The sequence below is a fragment of the Abramis brama genome (genome assembly GCF_963993115.1).
Source record: "Abramis brama genome assembly, chromosome: 10".
In the NCBI taxonomy this organism is placed as follows: domain Eukaryota; kingdom Metazoa; phylum Chordata; class Actinopteri; order Cypriniformes; family Leuciscidae; genus Abramis; species Abramis brama.
The window spans coordinates 9,803,959-9,828,396 of record NC_139972.1 but is presented as its reverse complement, the minus strand read 5'-3'; the positions used below and the strand labels follow the sequence as shown (position 1 = coordinate 9,828,396).

At 37.4% G+C, this 24,438-nt stretch overlaps 1 protein-coding gene across 1 annotated transcript; it reads right to left on the bottom strand.

Annotated features, from left to right (window-relative positions):
• Positions 1-1,078: 1,078 nt before the first annotated feature.
• pax3b (paired box 3b) lies at positions 1,079-23,149 on the bottom strand. Its single transcript, XM_084125993.1, has 9 exons — positions 22,827-23,149; positions 21,235-21,470; positions 20,937-21,063; positions 20,257-20,406; positions 8,033-8,232; positions 7,792-7,957; positions 7,515-7,702; positions 3,751-3,979; positions 1,079-2,285 (listed from the first exon to the last, which is right to left on the bottom strand). Exons 1-9 carry the CDS (start codon positions 22,909-22,911, stop codon positions 2,251-2,253), a joined length of 1,416 nt encoding a protein of 471 aa, XP_083982119.1. The 5' UTR covers positions 22,912-23,149; the 3' UTR covers positions 1,079-2,250.
• Positions 23,150-24,438: the final 1,289 nt, after the last annotated feature.

Below are 24,438 nucleotides of genomic sequence, written 5' to 3'. Positions count from 1 at the left end.
ACTGTACTAAATGCAGAGCCAATGGAGCTTTTTTTTATCTATTTTTGTTGGTGGAGAAGAAATTAACAAGCTACATGGCAAATGTTTTTTTGAAAGATAATCTATTATATTAGCCTATTGTTTAACAGTTATATGAAAACATTATCTCACTCACAATCACAGATGTTTCAAAAGCACACTTGCATGTGTGATAAAAACTGCATTAATGTGTCATATGATTTAGAAAATGTTACACCAATCTGATGTACAACAAATTGTGTAGCATATCAAATTACTTTCATGCTCAATATTATTACAAAAAAAACTATTCCCCTCTAATTATAGAAAAATCAACAATAATTGTGTTTCCCTGCTATGAGAGCGTAATGAAGTCAAGACATGTTGAGGATCAGATGAAAAACAGATCAGACTGTAGTTTTATTTTCATCTGCCTGAGCTTGTCCTCTCTCTCTCTCTCTCTCTCTCTCTCTCTCTCTCTCTCTCTCTCTCTCTCTCTCTCTCTCTCTGATGAACATGTGCCAGACCTGTGAACTTTACACTTTGACCCCTCAGAATGATGGAGCAGGGTGAAGGAGAGGACTCTGTTTGAAGGTTGGCATTTACAGGGGAAGACTGCGGGTCAAAAGAAGCTTCTGAGCGAGCCAATGAAAGAAAGAAAGATGCATGAGTTTGTCATAAAATAGCATCTGTCTCCCTGTCTGTTATTCTTGAGGTGTTTTGAGGAGGTTTTCAGTGTTCACAATCTTCACATGTGAAGCGTTTGATCAGATGAGGAAGAACAGAGACATGAATCATCCTGGAAAGTGTGAAACATCAGCTGTGAATGGAGACAGATGTGCGAGAGATGAATAACCTCTGTTGTTTTTATAATTACATTTTGAGTGAATTATAATGACTACAGACTAATTGAATCCTTAAAAAAGCCATATTAGCTTTATGAATCTATTTTGCAATTGACAATATCCATAAATGCACCAAAAGGAGGACGTGTCCCCTGTTGTGTCTCCACAGTACATACACACACACACAGGGTTTATTGTCATACAATGAATGATTTAATTAGGCAAAATATCTGTAGGATACATATACATAATCGCACACACATACAAAATAAATTAATAAAAAAGACATTCAGAGTTTTTGTGGCTGTATTGTCAGTATTGTTGAGTGTTTTTAGTTTTTGACCATCTCTTGTAAGAAGAAAAACAACACGGGGGTTTTTAGTTATCGTGGGGATGGACAAAATTAAATGGCAATCATAAGCATATCAAATAATATCAGATCAGTAGAAATATATTTACTAAAAATAAAAAAGTCATTTTGACAGTGCATCTTTCCAACACCACGAATAACAGCACCGCTAAAGGAATTATTTTTGAAATGAATAATAAAACAGTATGATTTCAAACTCACTTTAAAGCATCTATGCATCTTTTTTTGAGTCAAAATTAGTCAAAACATCAGTTCTTCTCCTGAAATGTGTTTCTGTCTTACCTTGATTCATTATGGTAAGCCTGTTATAAGTGTTTATATTTTAGACCTGACGGGATGGTTTTCGTAAGAAATTGTGTACATACAGTACGTCACTCGCCTGTGTGTCTCGTCATATCCGTAAATAGAGAAAAGTTACACATGTATGGTTTGTGAACTTTCCAATCATCTGTCATTAAAAAAAACTAAAACATCATTCAAAAGTCAAGGAATGTGTTAGGAAAAAGTTCATTGTCGGCTCTAAAATATTTGTCTTTTGTTTACAACGTGGGCAGAGAGCGATGTGTCTGGCATCATGAGAACGGCCGATCTCGTTCCGCGCTCTTGCTTTGGACGGCCGCCGGTGTCAAAGACCTCAGTGGCTGCGAATGTCTCGTATGAATGTGGCCATGCATTTCAATTTCTCATATTGCACTTAAACATGTTTTGCAGTAAAATCATACACAAATGTCTCCTTTTTCATTCTGATTCAACTTGTCTTGTTGTGTTTTCTGGGATTGTGGATAATTCAACTGGAAGGACTTTTGAAGAAGAGTTCAAGGGAATGTTTTAGACAGACAAAAGCCCTTTTGATCTGCCGGCTGTGTGTGTGTGTGTGTGTGTGTGTGTGTGTGGCTGCATGTGCCATCCTGTGGCGTAACAGTTTGATTTATATTGCCAAGTCAAAAAAAAAAATGGATTTCAGTCTATATCTGTGAAAAATCCTAATTCCGGCTTTGAAAATGCAGGACTTTGGGACAGTTGAGTTGCACGACCCGTTCAGGCAATTTCAGGCCTCAGATAATGAAAGGAATCTAGAAGAAAAGAAAAAGAGGATTTTGATGAAAATGTATCAATAAAGTTATATGATTTATTTGAGTAATATAGAGCTTTAGTAATATTTGGTCTGATAATGTTTGAGTTACTCCAGCTGCTGGACTCTAAAAGAAAGCATGTGCCGTTCATTGGACACAGTAATCAGGCTGGCAAACGCTGACCCTCCTCTTCATTAAAGAGCTGCCGTATTTGTGCGACGGCCATTTCATCCGAGCGTAACTGTATGAGCTGACTGTGAGCTGGGATAGTGAGTTAGACAAGAGCAGCTGCTTCTCATCATGATACTGCCACAGGAGATTAGCATCCAACCATGACATTCACACACACGCAAACCCAGTCCAGATATTACACAATCAGACCTCTGCAAATCACACAGAACTATATCCAAACATCTGATGTGAGCGTGAAGGCTTTTACCCTCTTATTACATGTTCAGGTTCAGAATATCAGGTCACGAACAAACTGCAAGTATTGGGAGTGACGATCACATGTGACACTGTCACTATCAAAATTATAATGATCGACAATATTTTTTTGTGTCTTGCAGCTGTAAACGGGAAATACACGTGCTAATTTTGACTAATGAAATATAACTTATAATTTTATATTATCATTATACTATATTTGGAGAGTGATTTTGAGATAAATAATTAAATTAAATTAAATTAAATTAAATTAAATTAAATTAAATTAAATTAAATTAAATATAAAATATAAAATATAAAATATAAAATATAAAATAATTAAATATAAAATAAATTTAAATAAATTAAATTTGCTTAGTGACGAATTTATAAATAATGTTATTGATTTTACATTATATATTAAATTGTATAAATATATTATATAAATACCGGTAGAATAATATATAAATATGTAAAAAAAAAAATAGCTATATAAAATATTTGAATGCCTTTGATATAGAGAATATCTAAAAAAATTATGTTTTTACAATAATATTTAATATTGTATAATTATAATAATCGTTCATATATATATATATATATATATATATATTACTATATATATATATATATATATATATTACTATATATTACTATATATATATATATATATATTATTATATATATATATATATATATATATATATATATATGCGCCGAATAATAATTAATATTAATCAAGAATAATTTATGTATAAATTATTTGTAATTTATATATCATAAACAGTGTAAAATTGCTGGTACTGGTGTCAGATTTAAAAAATATATATATTAAAGTTTTAATTTAAAAAAAAAAAATTTGGTCTTTTTTTATTTATTGAGAAATTGTGCATGCAGGGAAAAGACGGAGTTATACGATCAGCAAATGATGCAAATAATTGGACACAGCCTCCAGATATCAGAGCATGTGCGCAAAGACTCAGCCTGTAAATCAAATAAGAAGGTTAAAGTGGGCTGACAGTAATAATAACGACCTTACTTTGTCCATACTGGCTGTACTGGTAGGGGGCGCTGTGCTCTGTGCTGTAGAAGGAGGCCGGGCCGTAGGGCTGAGGACTGGGCAGGTTAGAGAGGACAGGTAGAGTCGACAGGGGTTCGACGCGCTGAGAGCACGAGCTGCTGACGGACACACACGACTCCAGAGACGACAGAGAAAACTCAGCCTGGCTCTGGTGTGTGACTCCAGCTGGGGTTATTAGTCCCATGACCTACAGAGAGAGAGAGAGAGAGAGAGAGAGAGACTTCATTCAAATCACACACTGTCTGTTCTACATAGTATGTGAGGTTGGGATTAGCGCATTTAAAATCATAGTGCATAGAAAATATTCTGAAGGCCAGTTTTTTTTTCAAAATGATCCCATTTCACTAATAATCATACACGGTATTTATATGTAGAAAAATGGAAAAGGTTCTGGTCATTTTTATCCATGATATAATCAGACATTTCCTTTAACCCTAAAACACAATGCAATGCAATGCATAATTCAAAATATGGGGAAAACACCAACTGAACACAATTATCAATACAAAAAATTCTGTCATATTAATGAGTGTCCTCTAAATGGACAGGTCTTTGGTACAATATGCACAAAATTTAATGTTGGCAGTCAAAGCTGTTTTTGAGAACTGCTGGTATGCAATAATAAGGGACTCGAGACGCTGTGTGTTGCGCCTCTAGCCGTGACTGTATTGTTTAAAATAACACACATACACACACACACTTGCATGCAGATATCTGGGTAGATCTCTGTGACCTGCAATTGATCAGGCAAAAACAATAATTGAATTTGGGGATTTTTTAATCTGATTCTAGGACTAGAACGGAGCCAGAGGGCAGTACAGTGAGTGTGTGTGTGTGTGTGTGTGTGTGTGTGTGTGTACTCATTATTATTTAACCTAGAAAACACTGTGCTGCATTTCAGGAATGTTGCATGTTTGCTCTGGGGAATAAAAGTTCCTGAAGCATAATTGAATCTACCACCAGAATTATGGCCAAAATAAACACACACTCCAGTCGCTGCACCAAATAAGCACCTTAACTTAGAAACAGAAAGAGAAAAGCATGTCTCCCAGGCTACAGGATCCTATTACATCAGTGGACACAGTAAACGCAGTACTACACACACAGTCACGCACATGGTCTCGCTTAAACCCTTTCCCAGAGTGACATGTGCCGAATCAGGATGGAATTCTGTTTCCGAAGCTCTGGAAGATTTTCTCTGAGAGTTTTGGAAAATTTAGCAGGCAACAGAATTTTTTTTGGGATTTACATTAAATTTACATTGTTCCTGGATCCTACTTAAACTAATAAGTTTCTTGGTTGAACAAAACTAAATGGTTGTAAAAATCATCTGCTAAAGTCTATTGCAGATATAGATATTCATTCATGTGTATAACTTGTGCATAACTTATTATAACTTGCTCTAAGGTAGTCACAGACTGGCGTTCACATCCCCATATGGTGGACGGCTTATGGCCCATAAAAACAGCCGCTAATGATAAATCTATGTATGTATATCTATGAGTGTTAGAGTTTTTGCATTTAGTAATATTTCCAATCAAATTAAATTAAGTAGCTCCATTTTTTTTTTGTAAGTTTCATTTAATTCACTATAGCTTCAGAAAATACACATTACATGGGTTTGTAATATTTAAAATATTTGGTGGTTGTATATTCACAATATATACACACATACACATGCATATAGCACAGATCAAAAGGCTGCATACAATTTATAATAACTGGCTTCTATTGTAATATATTTTAAAATATAATTTATTCCTGTGATCAAAGCTGAATTTTCAGCATCATTACTCCAGTCTTCAGTGTCACATGATCCTTCAGAAATCAGTATAAAATGATGATTTGCTGCTCAAGAAACATTTCTGATTATTATCAGTGTTGAAAACAGTTGTGCTGCTTCATATTTTAGTGGAAACCATGACAGGATTCTTTGATGAATAGAAAGTTCAAAAGAACAGCATTTATTTGAGATAGAAATATTTTATGACATTATAAATGTCTTTACTGTCACTTTTGATCAATTCAATTCAACCTTGCTGAATAAAAGTATTAATTTCTTTAAAAAAATATATATGCAAGACAGCACAGATTGAAAGATCTATCTCAGTATTACACTGGGATGCTTTGAATCTTAACAACATTTTTCACATATTAGTATTCCCACTGTATGGATGATGACAGAGAGGATGTGAGACTGTAATACATTCACACCCGTCAAACCTGTAATTCACAGCGGACTGTCAGTGTTCTTGACAAACACCCCGTGGAGGAATTGCTGCGCTCCTTTTACAAATGAGAAACATGTGTGGGTCAGTTGTCCGATCTATCACACTGAAGAGTGTGTGTGTGTGTGTGAGTGTGCGTTCTGTGCTTTGCCTCGCATGGTCCAGTGATAAAGCTAAAGATAACCGAATGAAAAACGGCCCGTGGATGACCCGCGATGGAGGAATTTATCTGCGTAATGCGTCGCCTTGAAGTGTGTAATAGTTTGTACAGAAGCCAGAAGAGCCCATTAAACTGACACTCAACTGTGGGTCAACAGGTGGGATCCACTACACCTTCACTGAGTCACTCTCAACTATATAAATAACATTTATATCTTTTGTATGCAGTGGTTTAGGGTTTGAGCTCTATCATGCTGCCAATTACCACAGGAAATAATGTTTCTTGACAGTTTGCTGCTCATAGTTTTTGATTAATTTGTCAGTTAAAACGTTTGTTATTTGAGCTGTAAAGTGTCTAAATTGTCCTTTTGAGGTGGGACTACTTTTCTGTGTTGATGAACTTCTGATAATACATTACTGATGTAATTCCTGTGAATAGAGTCAGCTTCATGTGAAAAGTTATTAATAAAACAAATGTTTCATTAAAAAAAGTCAATAAATAAATTACATTTCTCCATTGGTTTATATATATAACTGATCCACGGCTCTACCACAAACACATACTCACTATTTTTATTTCAAATCCAGAAGTTATCAGCAACTTTTATTAAAAAAAGGTTTGTACAAATATACACTCTTTAAAAGACGTATTCACGTTTAAACACAATTTAAACAACGTATTATTCAATGCATTGAATAATACCTCCACCTCCACGAATGAGACGAGTGTTGTTTATTATGTTGCCTTGTTGAGGTAAATTATAGATTTCCTTGCTTTACCCCGGTCTTAAAGTAAAAAGATGACTGTGATTTTTTTTTGTATGGTGAGATTACTACATTTTATTTAATTAAATGCATTTATGGTGAGATTATTATATTTTCATGTCATTTTGACCACAAACCATGCGCTGTCACTTTAATTCAGCGTGTGCAGCACAGCAAAAATAGACTCGGTGCGGAAACGATCGCTGCACTGCTGTATACGCACCACAACTGGAACGCATTGCCGGTGTTGTGCCGAATTTCGACCCCCTGCCAAATTATTACCCCCCTCGTTGAAGTCAGTACCTGATTGTCTAATCCTAACCCCACCCCTCCCCCACAACTAATCCTAAACCTACCAGTACAAGGGGGGTAATAATTTGGCGGGGGTTGAAATTTGGCGCAACACCGGACCGCATCCGTGTGCAGTGTGAAAGCTCTAACCTGTTAACATGGGTACGGAAAAAAATACGCACCGCATACGCACTGCAAACGGAGTATGTGTGAAACGGGCATAACTGGTCTGGAAAATAATAAAAAAATGACTAGAAAGTAGTTCTGTGGCTTTATTACCTGAGAAGACAGTCCATTATGATGCGTGATGGAAGAGTTGGCATGACTGTTATGAGGTCCAAAGGTATCTGAATATCCTGCGTAACCATGGCGACTGGAGAGACAGTAGGAAGCCCCGCCCTCTGGCCCCGCCCCTCCTGAACTCTGATGCGGTGGGAGCGGCTGAGGTCTGTGTACAGTACTCGAATCTGAGAACAGATACAGTCACCAATAATGGTTACACAATACATCAGAGTATATTTTAGGTAAAATTGGAATTTATATATAAAATGTTTACCTTGAGAAAGGCCAGCGGATGGGTACGGGCTCTCTGACAGCTGATACGGGGAGAGACTGGACATAGCCGGATGTGAAAACCCACCAGGGATCAGGTGATTGAACGCCATGATCTGATTGGCTCCCGCTTGCTTCCTCCAACGAGCTCGTCTATTACTGAACCACACCTGAGAAAAGGCAAACATGAAACAGTTCATACGGAATTTTTAATTCTGTCTGTTCGTTTTGAGGTGTATTTGTACCTGTACTCGTGCCTCTGAGAGTTTAGCTCTCTGAGCGAGCTCTTCTCGGGTGTAGATATCAGGGTAATGCGTGCGTTCAAAAGCTCTCTCCAGCTCCTCCAGCTGTTCGGCCGTGAATGTTGTTCGACTGCGCCGCTGCTTCCTTTTCAGCGGCAGATCGGGCTCAGATTCCACCTCTGAACCTTCATCAGACGGACTTGCTGAAACACATGCAAAGTATGCAAAGAATAGAGAATTTGTTATTAGATTATTTAGAAATTTATTTAAAGGGGTCATGACATGAGAAATCAAATTTGCTTTGATCTTTTGACATATAAGAGGTATTTGAACCATTAAAACATAAAACATCCTGCATGTTTAACCAGTCCTACTCGACCCACTCCAAGCGGGATTTGAACCTGGGTCACCGGCATGGGAGGCAGGTGCGCTAACAAGAGCCCTATTCAGATGGGACTAGTTTATGTACATAAATATTTCATCACTTCGTGTTTAAAAGTAGTTTTCCGCGGTTTTTCAAGTATGGAGACGTTTGAAAAAGCATTCAGTTGCGTTCTAGATGCTGGGATTCAAACTCCAAAGTGTTTCAAAGTGTTTTCCACACACCATTCAGATCAGAAAGAAGATCGAAAGCACTTGTTAGAGGCACAAAACATCTTTTAGCGTTAGGCAAGTGCCTATTACCAACACAATCCAATCTGAAGTTAATTAATACATTGTTCGACCGGACATAACTGTTTTATTAATAAAATATAGGTTATATGTGTTTGTGCACGTGATATCAGGAAGCAACGTAATATACACATGATGACAGGAGGGTAACGGCGATGCGCAAATCGAGTTACTCCTCCCACTTCTGCTAGTTTTACTGAGATATCTTATCCCGTGTGAATTGGCCATTAATATTACAGACGTCCTGTGGTAAAATTACATTCTTCCATCTACCCTTGTAAAGTTAATCCCGTCCCAATAGGGCTAAGGACGCTAAAGACCGCAGTCAGTAGCTCGCCCCTTGAGATCATGGGATTGAGGTTTACACGCACAGTTCTTGATGGCCTACATCCGTTACACTCACCACCCAAAACCTCACTCCCACCCAGGTCACGGCACCAAATGTAACAAATAGTTACACATCATCGCACCATAGGCCCCGCCCACTGGCATTCTGTCACTTAGCGGCTGACATTTGCCTACACTTGATGTGAGTGTTGGGTCAAAAGCAAATAGAATCCATTATAATCACTGGCACTGTCTACACTGGGTCCAGTATACAGATGCGTGTTCAGTTTCTGATATACTCCACGCACTTGAGTCTGTTGACAACAAGACAAATGAAAGAGCGATCGCTTTGAAGCGTCCAGTTTAAACAGCTTGTTTGTGTCTCTGTAGAGACTTCAGAAGGATTCCAGCATCAGAAACAAGAGGATGGTTCATTTTATCGCATTAGAGGATTCCATATTTGTTCGGAGCATTTTGATTTGTAAATGAGTTATAGTGTGATGGAGAATTCACAAAGAAACTTTTGTTGACAGCAACTAACTTTACTGGTTCTGACAGCAGCTGCATCACAACAATTTCATAATTATTTGTCTGTAAATTATGTTTTTTTGCATATGTTTTTTTCATTTTTATGTTGTAAAATTGTTATATGTTGTATAATTTTCTAAAATTCTATAAATTAAATAATTTTCTACAATTTTCTAATGTGTAATAAAAACAAATTAAACATAAATATTTTAATTGGATTGGGTTTTTCACTATTTTGGAAACAACAGAGGTTTATGGTAAATCGCCACTTATACAATCATATAAAGTCGTCGACCTACAAAATATACAAATACAAACAAGCAGAGGCACAAAAGACATTCCTCAACGGGCAGAACTACAAAACAAACATGCTTTAGTAGCTTTTTCTCATTTTGAATGCTGTAGCGCTTTTATGAGGGAGAATTTGATGAGCTTCTTCACATCTTTTCTTGAAAGACTTCAGAACAGGCTTATTTCTGTGCGTCACAGTAATTCATTGTCTGTTTTTTATCTGTCATTTTGCCTCAGTAACTGAAAAACCAAAGTGCAACAGTCAATAAAACACAATTAGAGAGAGCTGCAGGAGGGAATATAAAATGTGCAAAAAAAAACAGGATGAAAGAGAAATACATAGGAGAAAAGAAAGAAGCAATGCACTGGATGATCATAATATTTAATGGAAAATAAGAAGAAAAACCTATAAAAGAAAACAATTAATAAATCAAACCTGATACATGTCTTCGTAAAAAAAAGTTAAAGTTGAAATGTTTTTCTTGTTTTAAACAGAAATCAGCCATTGTACCTATGAGGACTCATCGAGAACTATGGGAAATTCCTACAATTTCACAGGGATTTGGCTTAGGGAACGCTGAACTCTGTGGAAAACTGTTCATCAGCCTGGAATGACTTCACAACAACACATGCCAAAAGGAGAAGCTGGTAACTATATATTCATGGAGTTGGAATTAAAAGAGATTCATATTTATTTAATTTATAATCTTCAGACATTGAGCTATTAGTCAATCTCTCTCGCTCTCCTTCTCTCTTCCCCTCAGTCTTTGTTGGATTGATTTGCACGCTCCATCTGTGGAATCCGTCACGACGGCCAGGGCTCTCAGTGGAGGCCGTCACCTGCCCTGGAGGGGGTGGAAGGGGCATACAGAAGGCCAAAGGTGGGTGTGTGTGGGGCAAAAAGGGAAAAGGCTGGGCCAGAGTAGTTTAAGTGCTAAATTTCTTCAAAAACCCATTCACAAGAAGCACAGAAGCACCTGAAACTTCAGATCTGGATGCGGACACAGATAATTCAAAGATCTGAAATCCATTCAAAACTGATTCTGATCCATCCATTCAAGGAATGAGAGCTGAGTAATGAGTCATACATAGGGTTTTCTAGTTCTGTGCACTCGCATAAATAGGCATGAAGACTGATCGGTCCTTACCTTACGGTCCTACGATCTTTACAGGCAATCTGCAGGCAATCACATCATTACCACACGGCACAAGCTGATTGGCCTGGATGAGATTGCTTGCTTAACATTTAAATAGTCTGGTTCATTGTTTCCTCCGAAACCCTCCACCTCCCCCAGCTCCACCTGCCTAGATGTATGTACGTCTATTTATGCAGCAGCAGCAAATCTTACATGCTCACAGCAGTGTTTCTGTGTATCTATCAGCAGTAGCAAGTCCATACTTGCTCTGCAGCAAAAATCATCATCAGCAGGAGCATTGCAGATCGAGTCCGACAATACCGAACACATTAACACTGCCATATTCATCAACATGCTAAAACTATTTTGAGAGCTGCCATGATTGAAATAACTCTTTTGTTTGACATTTTGTTTTGTTTTGTTTTCTGTTTGTGAAAATATGCAAAATGCAAATATACAAGATTCTCTTTTCCATAAAATAAAAGTAGATTATTCTCTTCTGATTATTCTTTTCACTCCTCTATCAGAAATCTTGCGAGGAGCACTGGTCGAGGCTTTCCACTTCCGTATTATGGCCCCAACAGTGCTCACTGGACCATTCAGAAGCTTAGAATGGCGCCTATAACCAATGCCATCATTATGTTTTGCAACAATTAGGTTGCGAAGGTCTTGAGACAGCTCTTTGCTTTTACCCATCATGACTTACACATCGTGTCTTGTGTGACACCTTGGCAATGAGACCTTTTTGTAGGCCATCATTTGGGACTGAACCAGCTGTTATTAACTTCCACTGACAGGGGGCTGGATTGCTTTTTAATTACTGTAAGTTTTCAGCAGTTGTCTTGCAACTTTTTGCGCCTCCCTTTCTTCATGTGTTCAATACTTTTTCCCTGTGTCATTTCACATTATTACACATAACTTAATTCCTGAACTTATTTTTGTTTGTTTCTTTGTATGTATGGCTTACTTGGGTTGTTACCAACATCTGGTGAAAATTTCATGTCAATAGCACCTTTGGAAATATATTTACTGAGAAAAATGATGACGTGTTCAATACTTATTTCCCCCGCTGTATATATATATATATATACAGTATACTGTTGGTATACACTAGGTGGTGATCAAACCAGCTGCGTTTTTCTGTGCTGTTTTTAATAAAAAAAATTGAATATGTTTGTAAATGTATATTCACATAAATGTAAATATACCCTAGACATTAATGATATCAAACAGTTTTCTCACATCATGTAAAGTGATTGCAATGTAGCAAATTGGAAAAATGCAGTCTCAAATGAGATTTGACACCAGAAGGGAAGATTATCAGTGAACAATAATTTTGATCAGTTTTTCACACAAATCTATTGTATGACTTGAAGATTTGTGCACAAGTTGCATGAACTGCTTTGATGATACTTTTATGGTGCTTTTTGTCATTTTAGGAGCACTTTTTTGTGTCAAAATGTTCATTTTTGACATCTGATCATCTGGTTGCAAATAAGTAAGCACTTGCATTTTTATATTTTTGCTGAGTGAACGAGAATCAATGTGAATAAACAGAAGGAAAGAGCAAACAGTAAACACAGGTTTAATTCAAGCAGAAGAAAACAGACCGCAGGTTTCTAAACACACAGAACCAAAAACACAAGCGTCATGGAAATGGAACCACTGGACAATCTAGAGATATTCTGCCTTCTGTAAATACACAAGAGTGTGTGTTTGCCTTTGTATGTGTGTGTGTTTCAGGTCTTTGGCATGTAAAGTTAGCGTGTAGTGCACACGAGTATGTGTTTTAAGGTCTTGCTTAGATATTTTAACCCTCCGCTATGTAAACGGTGCGGTCACTAAAAGCATCTCCAAAGTTTCTTTTCAGCTCTGGGCCCTCGTCGCTTAAATTCAATATTTGGAGGCGAAACATCACCCCGAGCACATTTACCTCGTGCGTTCATGCACACAAAATCCGCCTAATACCGTGGGACGGCAAATGCATAAGCACTTTCACTTCTTATAAAACCTTTATGAAAATAAGACTTAATATCCTAAGTAATTTTCCTTCTAAAGTAAATGCATCTTAAACTAAGAACGTTTAGATTTTTGGAATGGGAAACAAGACAAAAATACTGAGGAAGAAAATCCTCTTAGCTTAACTTTGGTCTATGGCAAGCGGCAGAGGTCCAAGATAAAACCATATGTGCGTGTAGCGCTCTGAGTTTGTGTTTTGGTGTGTGTTCCTCTGATTCTCTTGGGGGCAGGTAATGAAGAGGGCTAATTGAGCCAATGACATGCCCCCTCGCCATCAAAAACGGCCCAAAAAGAAAGACAAAGAGGGGAACAAAAGAAAGCTTGGGAACAAATGCAGCGTCTCGAAGAGGGGAGAGCGAGGCGGGTTCGTTTCAGCGCAGAGGCCGGCTGAGTGACTGCCCGACTACATTAAGCAGTACATAGAGAACTAACAGATGCCGGAGACAGAAAGGATGAGTGACAGCTCGTGGGCCCATCTGCCCCCCAGCGTTTAGGAACAGAGAGAAACAGAGGGAGGACTTGACTTGCTAAAGAGCAACTGTGACCCTCGCAGCTGCCCTCAAACAACCACACGTTTCAGCTCTGAGCCAAATGTGCTCTTCGTCTGTTTAGCCTCTTTTTCTTTGCTTTTTTGGTTGTGTGACTTATGTAAAAGAAGCTAGTGTGTATGCTATGGCCTCATCACATAGCACGTTTAATTTGGCGACTGGCATCAAGTTATCAATTACACATGATTATTTTGCAGCTTGAATCCAAGTTTGTGTAGAAATGCATTGACTGCGGTTCAAAAGCAAGAGTGGATATTCAGCAAGGTTGCATTAAATTGATAAAAAAGTGACAGTATCCTGACAAAAAAATGTATTCACAAAAATATGAAGCAGCGCATGTTTTCAGCATTGATAATAATAATAAATGTTTCTTGAGCAGCAAATATACTGATTTCTGAAGGGTCATGTGACACTGAAGACTGGAGTAATGATGCTGAAAATTCAGCTTTGATCACAGGAATAAATTACATTTTTAAATATATTCAAATGGAAAACAGTTATTCTAAATTGTAATAATATTTCACAATTTGACTGTATTTTACTGTATTTTTGATCAAGTAAATGCAGCCTTGGGGAACATGAGAGATTTTTTTTTTTTCTCAAACATTAAAAATCGAACCAACTCCAAACTTTTGAATGGCGGTGTATGTCAGTCTGATCAAATAATGAGTCAAGAAAAAGACTGCTGTTAATATATTACTTCACACTGGAGATGGAGTGCATTGCATTGTAGGATATAGTATTCCATGCGGTGTGTATATTGCACATTTTGGCAATTCTTTTTGTGCACACAGAAAATGTGCATACTTTGAACAGACTGTAAGATTAGTATGCTATTGCAAACATAGTCAGTGTTTATGCTGAAGGGAATAGGAGTTAAAACAGGAAGTGGTCACCTGCCTCTCTAAACATACACCAATGTGACCTTTGCTCCCTGGAGGTCAAATGCCAGTGACCTCAAACTGCTCTGTTTACCAATTGAAAACACATATTCAGACAAGTGTTTGCTGACTGTCTCCTATAAGTATTCACTACTTAAAACAAGTTTTTCTTAGCAAATTGAGAAGGAAAATGCACTTTGTGATTGGGTGAGTTGATTCATATTTGATAATAGGTTCAGTTATCAACTATCCAATAAATAGCAGCCGTCCCGAACTCTCTCTGTTGTTTTCGTGCTGTCTGTGTTATAACTCACACACACACACACACTGTAATTTTGCCTTCAGGGCCTGAACACAAGCAGACACGGATTCCTAAGTCTGCTGACCCTGACACTGCACACTGGACACAATGGAGACAGTTTGGTTTGGGGGGTTTCCCCGCATTGTCCATCTCACTGTAATCCTTTCACTGTCTGTCTCTCTTTTTATCAGAAACAGAAACAATGTATGCATTAATATCTCATTTAAGATAAAAATGTTACTCTGTAATCCATAATTTCACAATTCCAAACCCACGACCAAATTGTTCACATGTAACTCCTCCTAGAGATTACAAGATACAGCTTCGGCATGATCAAACTTGCATATATATTTCCTATCTGATCAGACTGAAAAAAAAATCCCATTGAAGATTCCTTCCTTAGCAACGCCTTAGCAACGCCTTAAATTCTATCTAGCACCAACTGGAAAGCCTCAGAAACCACACAACCTGGAAACCACTTAGAATACCTCAGGTGTTTGAAGTCAAAGTCAGTTTTTTTACAATACACATAGGTCCAGATTTACTAAACAGGGCATATTAGCATTAGCACAATCCCATTAAAGCACAGATGGGAGTGTAAAGTTCTGCACGTGATCTACTGACGACACGCAAATTAATCCGGATAATTTCCATAATGACCAACACAATCTATCAAGAGCAGTGCAAATAAACCTTAGTAAATCACCTTGCATGATTGATTTAAATACTCTCCTCCCATAAATGTGAAAGGGAAACTCCTACAAATGCAAAAATAACCCTGTCCATGCCTTTTAAGCACTAATATTTCACTGTGTGTCTTTAGTAAATCCTGACCGTTTTTTTTTTAACGGCAAAAGAAGGTTTGCGCTGATGCAAGCTGTTAGTAAATCTGTCCCATTGTTTCAAAGCAGCGTTACAGGAAATCATGATGGTAATATTTATAATATCTTAATATCTACATGCCAAATTTAGCATATTACAGCTGGGCGATAATTTATTTTACATTTTGCAATGATACAAGCAATCAATAGGCCTGTATGTTTATGCATGCGGAAAAAGTTGGAGATACTTATATATCCAATAATACAGTTCACATTTTTTCAATGATATAAACAATCATGCAGCCGAGATTTGCTATATAGTATATAGCTTTATGTGAGTATACTGTTTTTATGCAGGTAAAGTATCCGTGGACCACACAGAACATTATAGCAACCGCCTAGCAACCACTTCTCAAGTACTTAAACAACATCAGGCCTTAATGAACGTCACTTTTCAATGCTGTTTTCAGTCCAGGCTTTGTCTTGCCAATTTGGTCTGGACGAAGTTTCCTTTTTTAGGTCTTCCTGGTGGTGCATTTGTGTTTTTGTGCTTGTGTGCATGTGCTTGTGTTTGCTTCGGCTTTCAGAGTAAATTACGAGCCGCTGACTGCACACTCCATGGTGCCACACAAACCATCCCGCACTGGGCCAGTTGGCACTGTTTGTGAATGCATGTGTACGTGTGTGTGCATCCATGCATGTGTTTGCATGTTTGTGCATGTGCATATGTTTGGCGGCGTGTGCATATGTGCGTATTATAGGAGTGTCAATCATTTTACACTTTTTAAAGTAGCATTTTATATTCTGGCCATATTTAAATGCATCTACTCCAATATAATACAATGCTTTATCCCAGCTAACAGGGAACTTTGGCTAATGTTCTGGCAAGGTTCTCTGGTTACACTTTATTTTAAGGTGTCACTGTTACAGTGTAATTATATATTTAAGTACAGAGTAATATTATTTAACAACATGTACTTACTATAGGGTTAGGGTAGGATTAGGGTTTGGTTGAGGGTTAGTTGCATGTAATTGTGCATAATCTACTGTTATTACTATGGTACATGTAACATATGTAACAAGGACACTGTCAAATAAAGTGTTACGGGTTCTCTTAAAGTTCCAAACAAACATTCTTCCAGTAAAGTTAATAGGACGTTCGTTCAAAGTTATCTGGTCTTTAATTATGCTTTCAAAAATCATTCATGGAGCTTCATTTTAGTTGCACGCTTCGTAAACGTTGTTCCAGAGAACATTAAAAAGTACCATTCACAGAATGTTTGCAAAATTATAAAATGGAACTGTTAATGTTCACACAACCAAGATAATAAATTTCCCTCCCCGCACGCCCGCCAACATCTTTGAGTCTTTAAGATGAAATATGGAGCCAGTATGAAGGAAAGGGTTCAGGAATCAAGCTGTTGCCTGTTCAAAAGAAGGGTGTAAAGACTGAACTCAACTTGCCTGTCTGTGTCTCCCACAGAAGGAGGGGCGATGGTGGGAATGGAACGGACAGACAACGGCCCACAGATATTAACCGAAAATGCGCCGCGGGCCAAGAGAGGTAGAACGGGGCATGGGGAGGACGGAGGAGAGAAAGAGCGAGGCGTGTTTGACTCATTGGCCAGATGAAAGTGAAGTTCAAATAAAGAGCCTGATTTAATCGGCTCGGGCAACTCGTCTTTCTCGGATCGCGAGACGGGCAGAGCGTGACGGACGGGCTTTGTGGAGGCGCGCATGACGAGAGGCTCGCCCCCATTGTGACTGACGCTCCGGGCCATGAAGGAACAGCCGAGGAGAACACTGGTCCCTATTGACCGAAATAGCCTTTAATAAACTCCCGTCGCCATTAAGTGTGACACTGCATCCCGATCAGTATTATTTAGGGAGCTGAAGTGGTGTTAGCAGGGCATTGATGGCAGTCAAATAACGTTCACCTTAATTAGTCACGCAGAGATAGGCTGTTAGCTCATTAAATATCATTATAGAACAGCAAAACATTCATCCAGACATCCAAACATTCGTCACTCCAGCTGTTGGCTTCATCCAGAAGGTAAAAATAGACTCTTTTACTCTATTTTTTAGGCCTCTTTGAACAGTAAATGGTACAGCTGTCCTGTCCTCTTAACAATTCATGTGTTGTCATATTTTAATAAGTCTGTTTTAATAATTTCTCCTTCAGACTTCCACAGAAGACAAAAGTCAGAAGTTTTGGAATGACATGAGGGGGAGTAAATTATGACACTTTTCTTTTTTTCTCCCAAATATGACCAAACATAATTTTTAGTATACACATTTAATTTTTTATTATTTTAAGTGAAATGCTGAACTCGCAGAATGAATCTTTCATTGCAGCCACAATAAACATCCTCTTTCCAGATTTCCCATGTTTAACTCGTTCTGTGGTTTTTGTCTCCCACTCTCTTCATGCCTGTTGCCATAATATTTGTCAGTTTATGAATTATTACTTAATCTAACTCATTTTAATAAAAATAAATGATTGAATGGATTAGAAGAAATATTACAAATGAATACACATTTCTGTTATTTATGTACACTACCAATCGAAGGTTTGGACTACTTAATGTTTATTATGAATATTTCCACATTTTAGAATGATAGTAAAGTCATCAATACTATGAAACACACAAATGGAAATATGATAATTATGCATTGTTTAAGGAATTAAATTGTATAGAATCCAGCTCTACGCATTGTGGACATTCTCTCATGGGGTGCTATCAACATTACTGAAGAATTCCACATATGTATTCTGGACACTTGTTGTGTCTGTCATTAAAAAAGAAAAAGTTTTGCTGAGAAAGGCACAATTTTATTTACATTTACATTAACTTTTTTAATAATTAAGCAGACACTTCTATCCCAAGCGACTTACAAATGAGAGCAATAGAAGCAATCAAACTAACAATAGTGCAACAATATGCAAGTGCCATGACCAGTTAGTCTAGCACAGTACACGTAGCAAGATTTTTTGTTATTATTTAAAATTATAAATGAATACTTTTTTTTATTATTATTTATATTAATGTACAACACTTTTTTAAGAATTTTCAAGCACATTTAGAAAAAAACCTTTATGAGTTGTAATCACCATTATAGGCCCTAAATTGTTCAAGCTATTTTTTTTTAAAATATAATAAATATCATTCTTATTAAATTTGTTAGAGGCACATCTTTCCAACAACTTCAGATGAGTTACAATCCTGCCAGAGTTCTGTCTGGAAACAGTCTGTATGTAAATTTAAACATTCATCAACTCCCACATTAGTAAACAGAAACTCAAGCATGCTTGCTTGACGTAAGAGAACCAATGAGGTTCATTCTCGTGTTACACACGTTTGAGCTTCAGCAAGAACCAATGAGGTTCATTCTCATGTAAAACCACGTTTGAGCGTCAGCAAGAACCAATGAGGTTCATTCTCGTGTTACACACGTTTGAGCGTCAGCAAGAACCAATGAGGTTCATTCTCGTGTTACACTCGTTTGAGCTTCAGCAAGAACCAATGAGGTTCATTCTCGTGTTACACACGTTTGAGCTTCAGCAAGAACCAATGAGGTTCATTCTCGTGTTACACACGTTTGAGCGTCAGCAAGAACCAATGAGGTTCATTCTCGTGTTACACACATTTGAGCGTCAGCAAGAACCAATGAGGTTCATTCTCGTGTTACACACGTTTGAGCGTCAGCAAGAACCAATGAGGTTCATTCTCGTGTTACACACATTTGAGCGTCAGCAAGAACCAATGAGGTTCATTCTCGTGTTACACACGTTTGAGCGTCAGCAAGAACCAATGAGGTTCATTCTCGTGTTACACACGTTTGAGCGTCAGCAAGAAACAATGAGGTTCATTCTCGTGTTACACACGTTTCAGCGTCAGCAAGAACCAATGAGGTTCATTCTCGTGTTACGCACGTTTGAGCGTCAGCAAGAACCAATGAGGTTCATTCTCGTGTTACACACGTTTGAGCGTCAGCAAGAACCAATGAGGTTCATTCTCGTGTTACACACGTTTGAGCTTCAGCAAGAACCATGAGGTTCATTCTCGTGTTACACACATTTGAGCGTCAGCAAGAACCAATGAGGTTCATTCTCGTGTTACACATCACGTTTGAGTGTCAGCAAGAACCAATGAGGGTCATTCTCGTGTTACACACATTTGAGCGTCAGCAAGAACCAATGAGGTTCATTCTCATGTTACACACGTTTGAGCGTCAGCAAGAACCAATGAGGGTCATTCTCGTGTTACGCATCACGTTTGAGCATCAGCAAGAACCAATGAGGGTCATTCTCGTGTTACGCATCACGTTTGAGCGTCAGCAAGAACCAATGAGGTTCATTCTTGTGTTACGCATCACGTTTGAGTGTCAGCAAGAACCAATGAGGTTCATTCTTGTGTTACGCATCACGTTTGAGCGTCAGCAAGAACCAATGATGTTCGTTCTCGTGTTACACGCGTTTGAGCTTCAGCAAGAACCAATGATGTTCATTCTCGTGTGCGATCTCTTTATGAACTTTTTGAAGTGTCAAAGTGTCAGTTGTATAGCTGGAGGGACAATGGAGGGACAGAAGTCTCATCAAAAAGATCTTCATTTGTGTTCCGGAAAATGAACGAAATTCTTTTCATTTTTGCCTGAACTAACCCTTTTAAGTTGGCTATAAAAAGTATGTAGGATCCACTCACATCTGTCAGCTAGAATCCCCTCAATACTGTGTCCACTCCTGCGGGCGATTTCTTCTTGCTCACGCTTTTCGATGTCCTCTTCATCCTCATCCTCCTCCTCGTCACCTCTCCCTCCATATCTGCCTCTCATGATGCGGCTTAATGAACTCACTGAACAAGAGTTGAACAGAATGTTATGACAATGATGATAATTGTTGTTAATGTTTTTTTCTTCTTCTTCAAGCATTCAATAAAAACGTTGAACAGAATGTGTAAGTGCTCTTATTATGTTTTCTTTTTACATAGAAATAAACATTTTAATAACGTTCACAAACGTATCAGTAACCACAAAAGTTAGACAACAAATTAACCAGGGTGAGTAATGAAATATTTGTGGAAACTAAAATGTTGAAAACAGTTCAGCAACTTGAGCAATTAAACGCTCGCGAACAGAAATCGTATTCGAGCGAACATTGACAAAACATATTGTCATTGTTTATTTCTCTATTTTTTATCATAGGTTAAAGAATTTTTAGAAATAGCCTAACCTTTTTTTTAAGCCCTACGACTTTGAGATGGCATAGTTGACGGCTAACCTGATTAAAAATAGTATTTTTTTAATCCCGTAAATGTCAGCAAGTAACATAAATAATTCGCACACTTTCCTTCGTGTAGCCTATTTAATTATGTTTATCCCATACCTGATGGTACGTTGTCCCGGTCACAAATTCCCTCTTTGAGCAGTTTATCCCGAATTTCCCAACTGAATATTCCGGGATTTTCCCGTTTATATTCCTCAACCCGCTTCTCCACATCTGGAGATGTAGTCTGTTAAAAATAATATAAAAATAAAAAACAGTCAACAATGTGCCTGATTCAGTTCAAAGACTCTCGTTATGTCATAATGTCAGCGCTTTCGGTCGACCAGTTGCTTTAAGTTTGCTCACAAAACTCCTGCGCGCCAGCTGTAATAGATGAATCCGCACATCAGGGCCTCACCTTGGATTTACTCCCGCCGATTGCTCCAGGCCGGATGGATCCAGTCTCCTGATACCGGCACAGAATTTTGGAGACGCATCCGTGAGAGACTCTGAGCTGGCGGGATATCATACACGGCCGGATCCCGTGATGGGCCATCTCCACTATCTTGTGCCGAATGTGGTTCGGTAGAGGCCGGCCGTTGATGAAAACTCCTCCGAGCTGGTTGACTCGACCCTGACCCATCGGAGTTGAAACTGCATCGAAGCAAACTCAAATGATGTCAGAGATGGTCATCGAAGTATGCACAAACATGTCTGAAAAAATTATTTATGCTGTAGTTATCCCTAATCAACTGAAGTGTGCTAGGAAGAGTCTAGGCTCCTTGCATGTGCATTTAATTCCCTGACATAATTCGTATTGCCTTAAAAACACATCAGTGTAATTGTTTTAAAGTGTAAGGGGGGTTACACTTTATTTTAAGTGTTACAGTGTAATTATGCATTTAAGTAGGCTAGTGTGTAATAATAATTAACTACATGTATACTTACTATAAGGTTAGGGTTAGGAATAGGGGTTGGTTTAGGGTTAGTTGCGTGTAATTATTCATAATTTATAGTTATTACTACAGTAACTACATGTAACGTGTAACAAGACCACTGTAAAATAAAGTGTCACCGTTTTAGGTAAAATTAAATCGGTGCAAATTGGTTACAATCAAAATAGCTTTTCCATGCTATTTTGAATTGCATTAGAATTTAGTTAAATAAAACAAAACAGAAATGTCAGTAAATATGCGAAAAAGTTAAATGGAAACAAATCTGTTGTTAATGATGAAAACAAATAAAAAATAATTATTCCAATTAAATATGTTCATAGCCATAACTTTACCTTATACTGTCCAACTTTTGGTTACATTTTATTTGGTAACACTTTATTTTACAGTGTCATTGTTACATATGTTACATGTAGTTACCTTAGTAATAACCCTCATCCTAACCTTAACATGTAGTTAGCCTACTTAATATTACTCTGTACTTAAATGTATAATTACAGTGTAACAAAGACTCCTTAAAATAAAGTGTAACTACTTTATTATAAGGTGTCTTTGTTACACTGTATGTGTTTAGGGATAGTTGCATGTAATTATGCATAATTTATAGTTATTACTACAGTAACATGTAACAAGGACACTTAAATAAAGTGTTACCATGTTAATAAAAATGAGTGTTAATAAAGTGTTTTAGAGAAACAGAAATCAACACATGGGTCTGACGAACCGAATGTAATAATCTAACATCAGCTATTGTTTCTAAATAAGAAGGGTTATTTGATCATCCAAAGAACCACTGAAGAACATTTATTTTTATTTCATATTATTTTTTATAATTACATAATTCAATTTAGGCTTTCAATATTGTAACAAAATATGTTTATGTATGTTAACAAACGTTTACTAGCTAAATTAAAAACATTTAGAAAAATAGCATCACCGTTTTCAGCACTTATGCAACCCCAATTCCAAAAAATAGTTTACATTTGAAATCAATTCCTACTTTTAAATTAAAATATTTTAATGTGCATTATTTTTAATGTAGGCTAATGTATTTTACCCTCCATAGGGAAGCCAGTGCGGGGATAGTTTTGAGAGAGAGATGGACGCATCATCCTGGGAACGGTCCCTGCCAAGCCGTTCATTGTTGACTAAAAGTGCACTTCAGGCAAACCACCAGGGCTTAAAAATGCATGTAAATATTCCACGATCAAAAACCAAAAGCAAAAATATAAGCTCCAGTGATCTTTTTGTATCCCTCAAGGAAAATAGAAAGTAGAGGATGGAATGAAAAGTTATCAATCAGATGCAGCCTCTCCACGTTTGTGGTCCTTTGGTTGTTCTCATTATGTGAGGAGAATTATAATCGCCGCGTTATTGTTAATAGCAGACGTTTGGGATGAGCGCGAGTTCTCAAACTACTGAGACATTCATTAGTTTGCAGAGACCTCCTTGTCTATTACTCGAACAGCGCGTTCTGATTGGTCCACAGGATTCTGTAACCGAGAGCTGATTGGTCGAATATGTATACTTTTGCTTTCTGAGCGTTAAAGTGGACTTTGAAGATATTTCAGCGACTTACAGCTAATAGATGAATGATTAAATTCTACTGAAAAATATCAGACTACTTTAAAAACAGTAATATATATATATATATATATATATATATATATATATATATATATATATATATATATTTATATTAAATCAATATTGTAACATGATTTATTATAACGTATTTTAAAGACAGAAACTCAGAATGAAGCAATTTAAATGAAAAGTTATTCATGATTGACTGTTTTAACTCTCTCAGCTCTCTCTCTCTCTCTCTCTCTCTCTCTCTCACACACACACACACACACACACACACACACACAGTGACTTCAATGACATGTGGCTCTTTTGTTGGACTAAAAAGAAACTTCAAATGTTTTCTTTCTGCCTGCGCGCGGGGACAATGGGGCGCACGCGGGAGGGAAACACGCGTGGGAAACGGGGGTCCTTTCACGTGCAAAACACTCGATTATTCTCTCTTACTTAAAAAGTTAAATCAACGCCAAATAGCCTGGACCCTGGAGACACCGACCCAACTATTTAATGGAGAAGTTAACAATGAATGCGTGTGTGTGCGTGTTTGTTAATGAGTTTCTATTCGATGGCATTAATGGCATTATTGCTATTGCATTATTTTCCTGGCTGTCAGATATTTTCATTTTAAATTGATCTCTTTATACAAGCTGTAAATCATCTTATAGTTCTACATTTACAGAGGCTGAATAGAAAAGCCCCATCGAGAATTCATAGAACATCTGACGTAGACATGTCGTTGACTCTGAAAATATGAAGATTCCAAATAGAACCAAATGGATAAATAGGAGAATGTTTCAAACACAAATAACACAGAATATTATGCATTTATTTTTTACTTTCATTTTGAAAAGTCTAATAAAATAATATGATGAAAAAAAAATTATTAAGATGTTTCTTTAGAATACTTGTCGGATTCCTTTTAAGGGTTTATTATTAAACTTCAGAAACAGAAGATGATTGGCTGTAAAGGAGAGCGTGGGGAACAGGCAGGGGAATGATGCATGTTGCAGTCTTTTGAAACACCGAATCCGCGTGTCGAATCCATTTTTGGAGAACAGATCTCGAGCAGAAGTGCGCTCTGA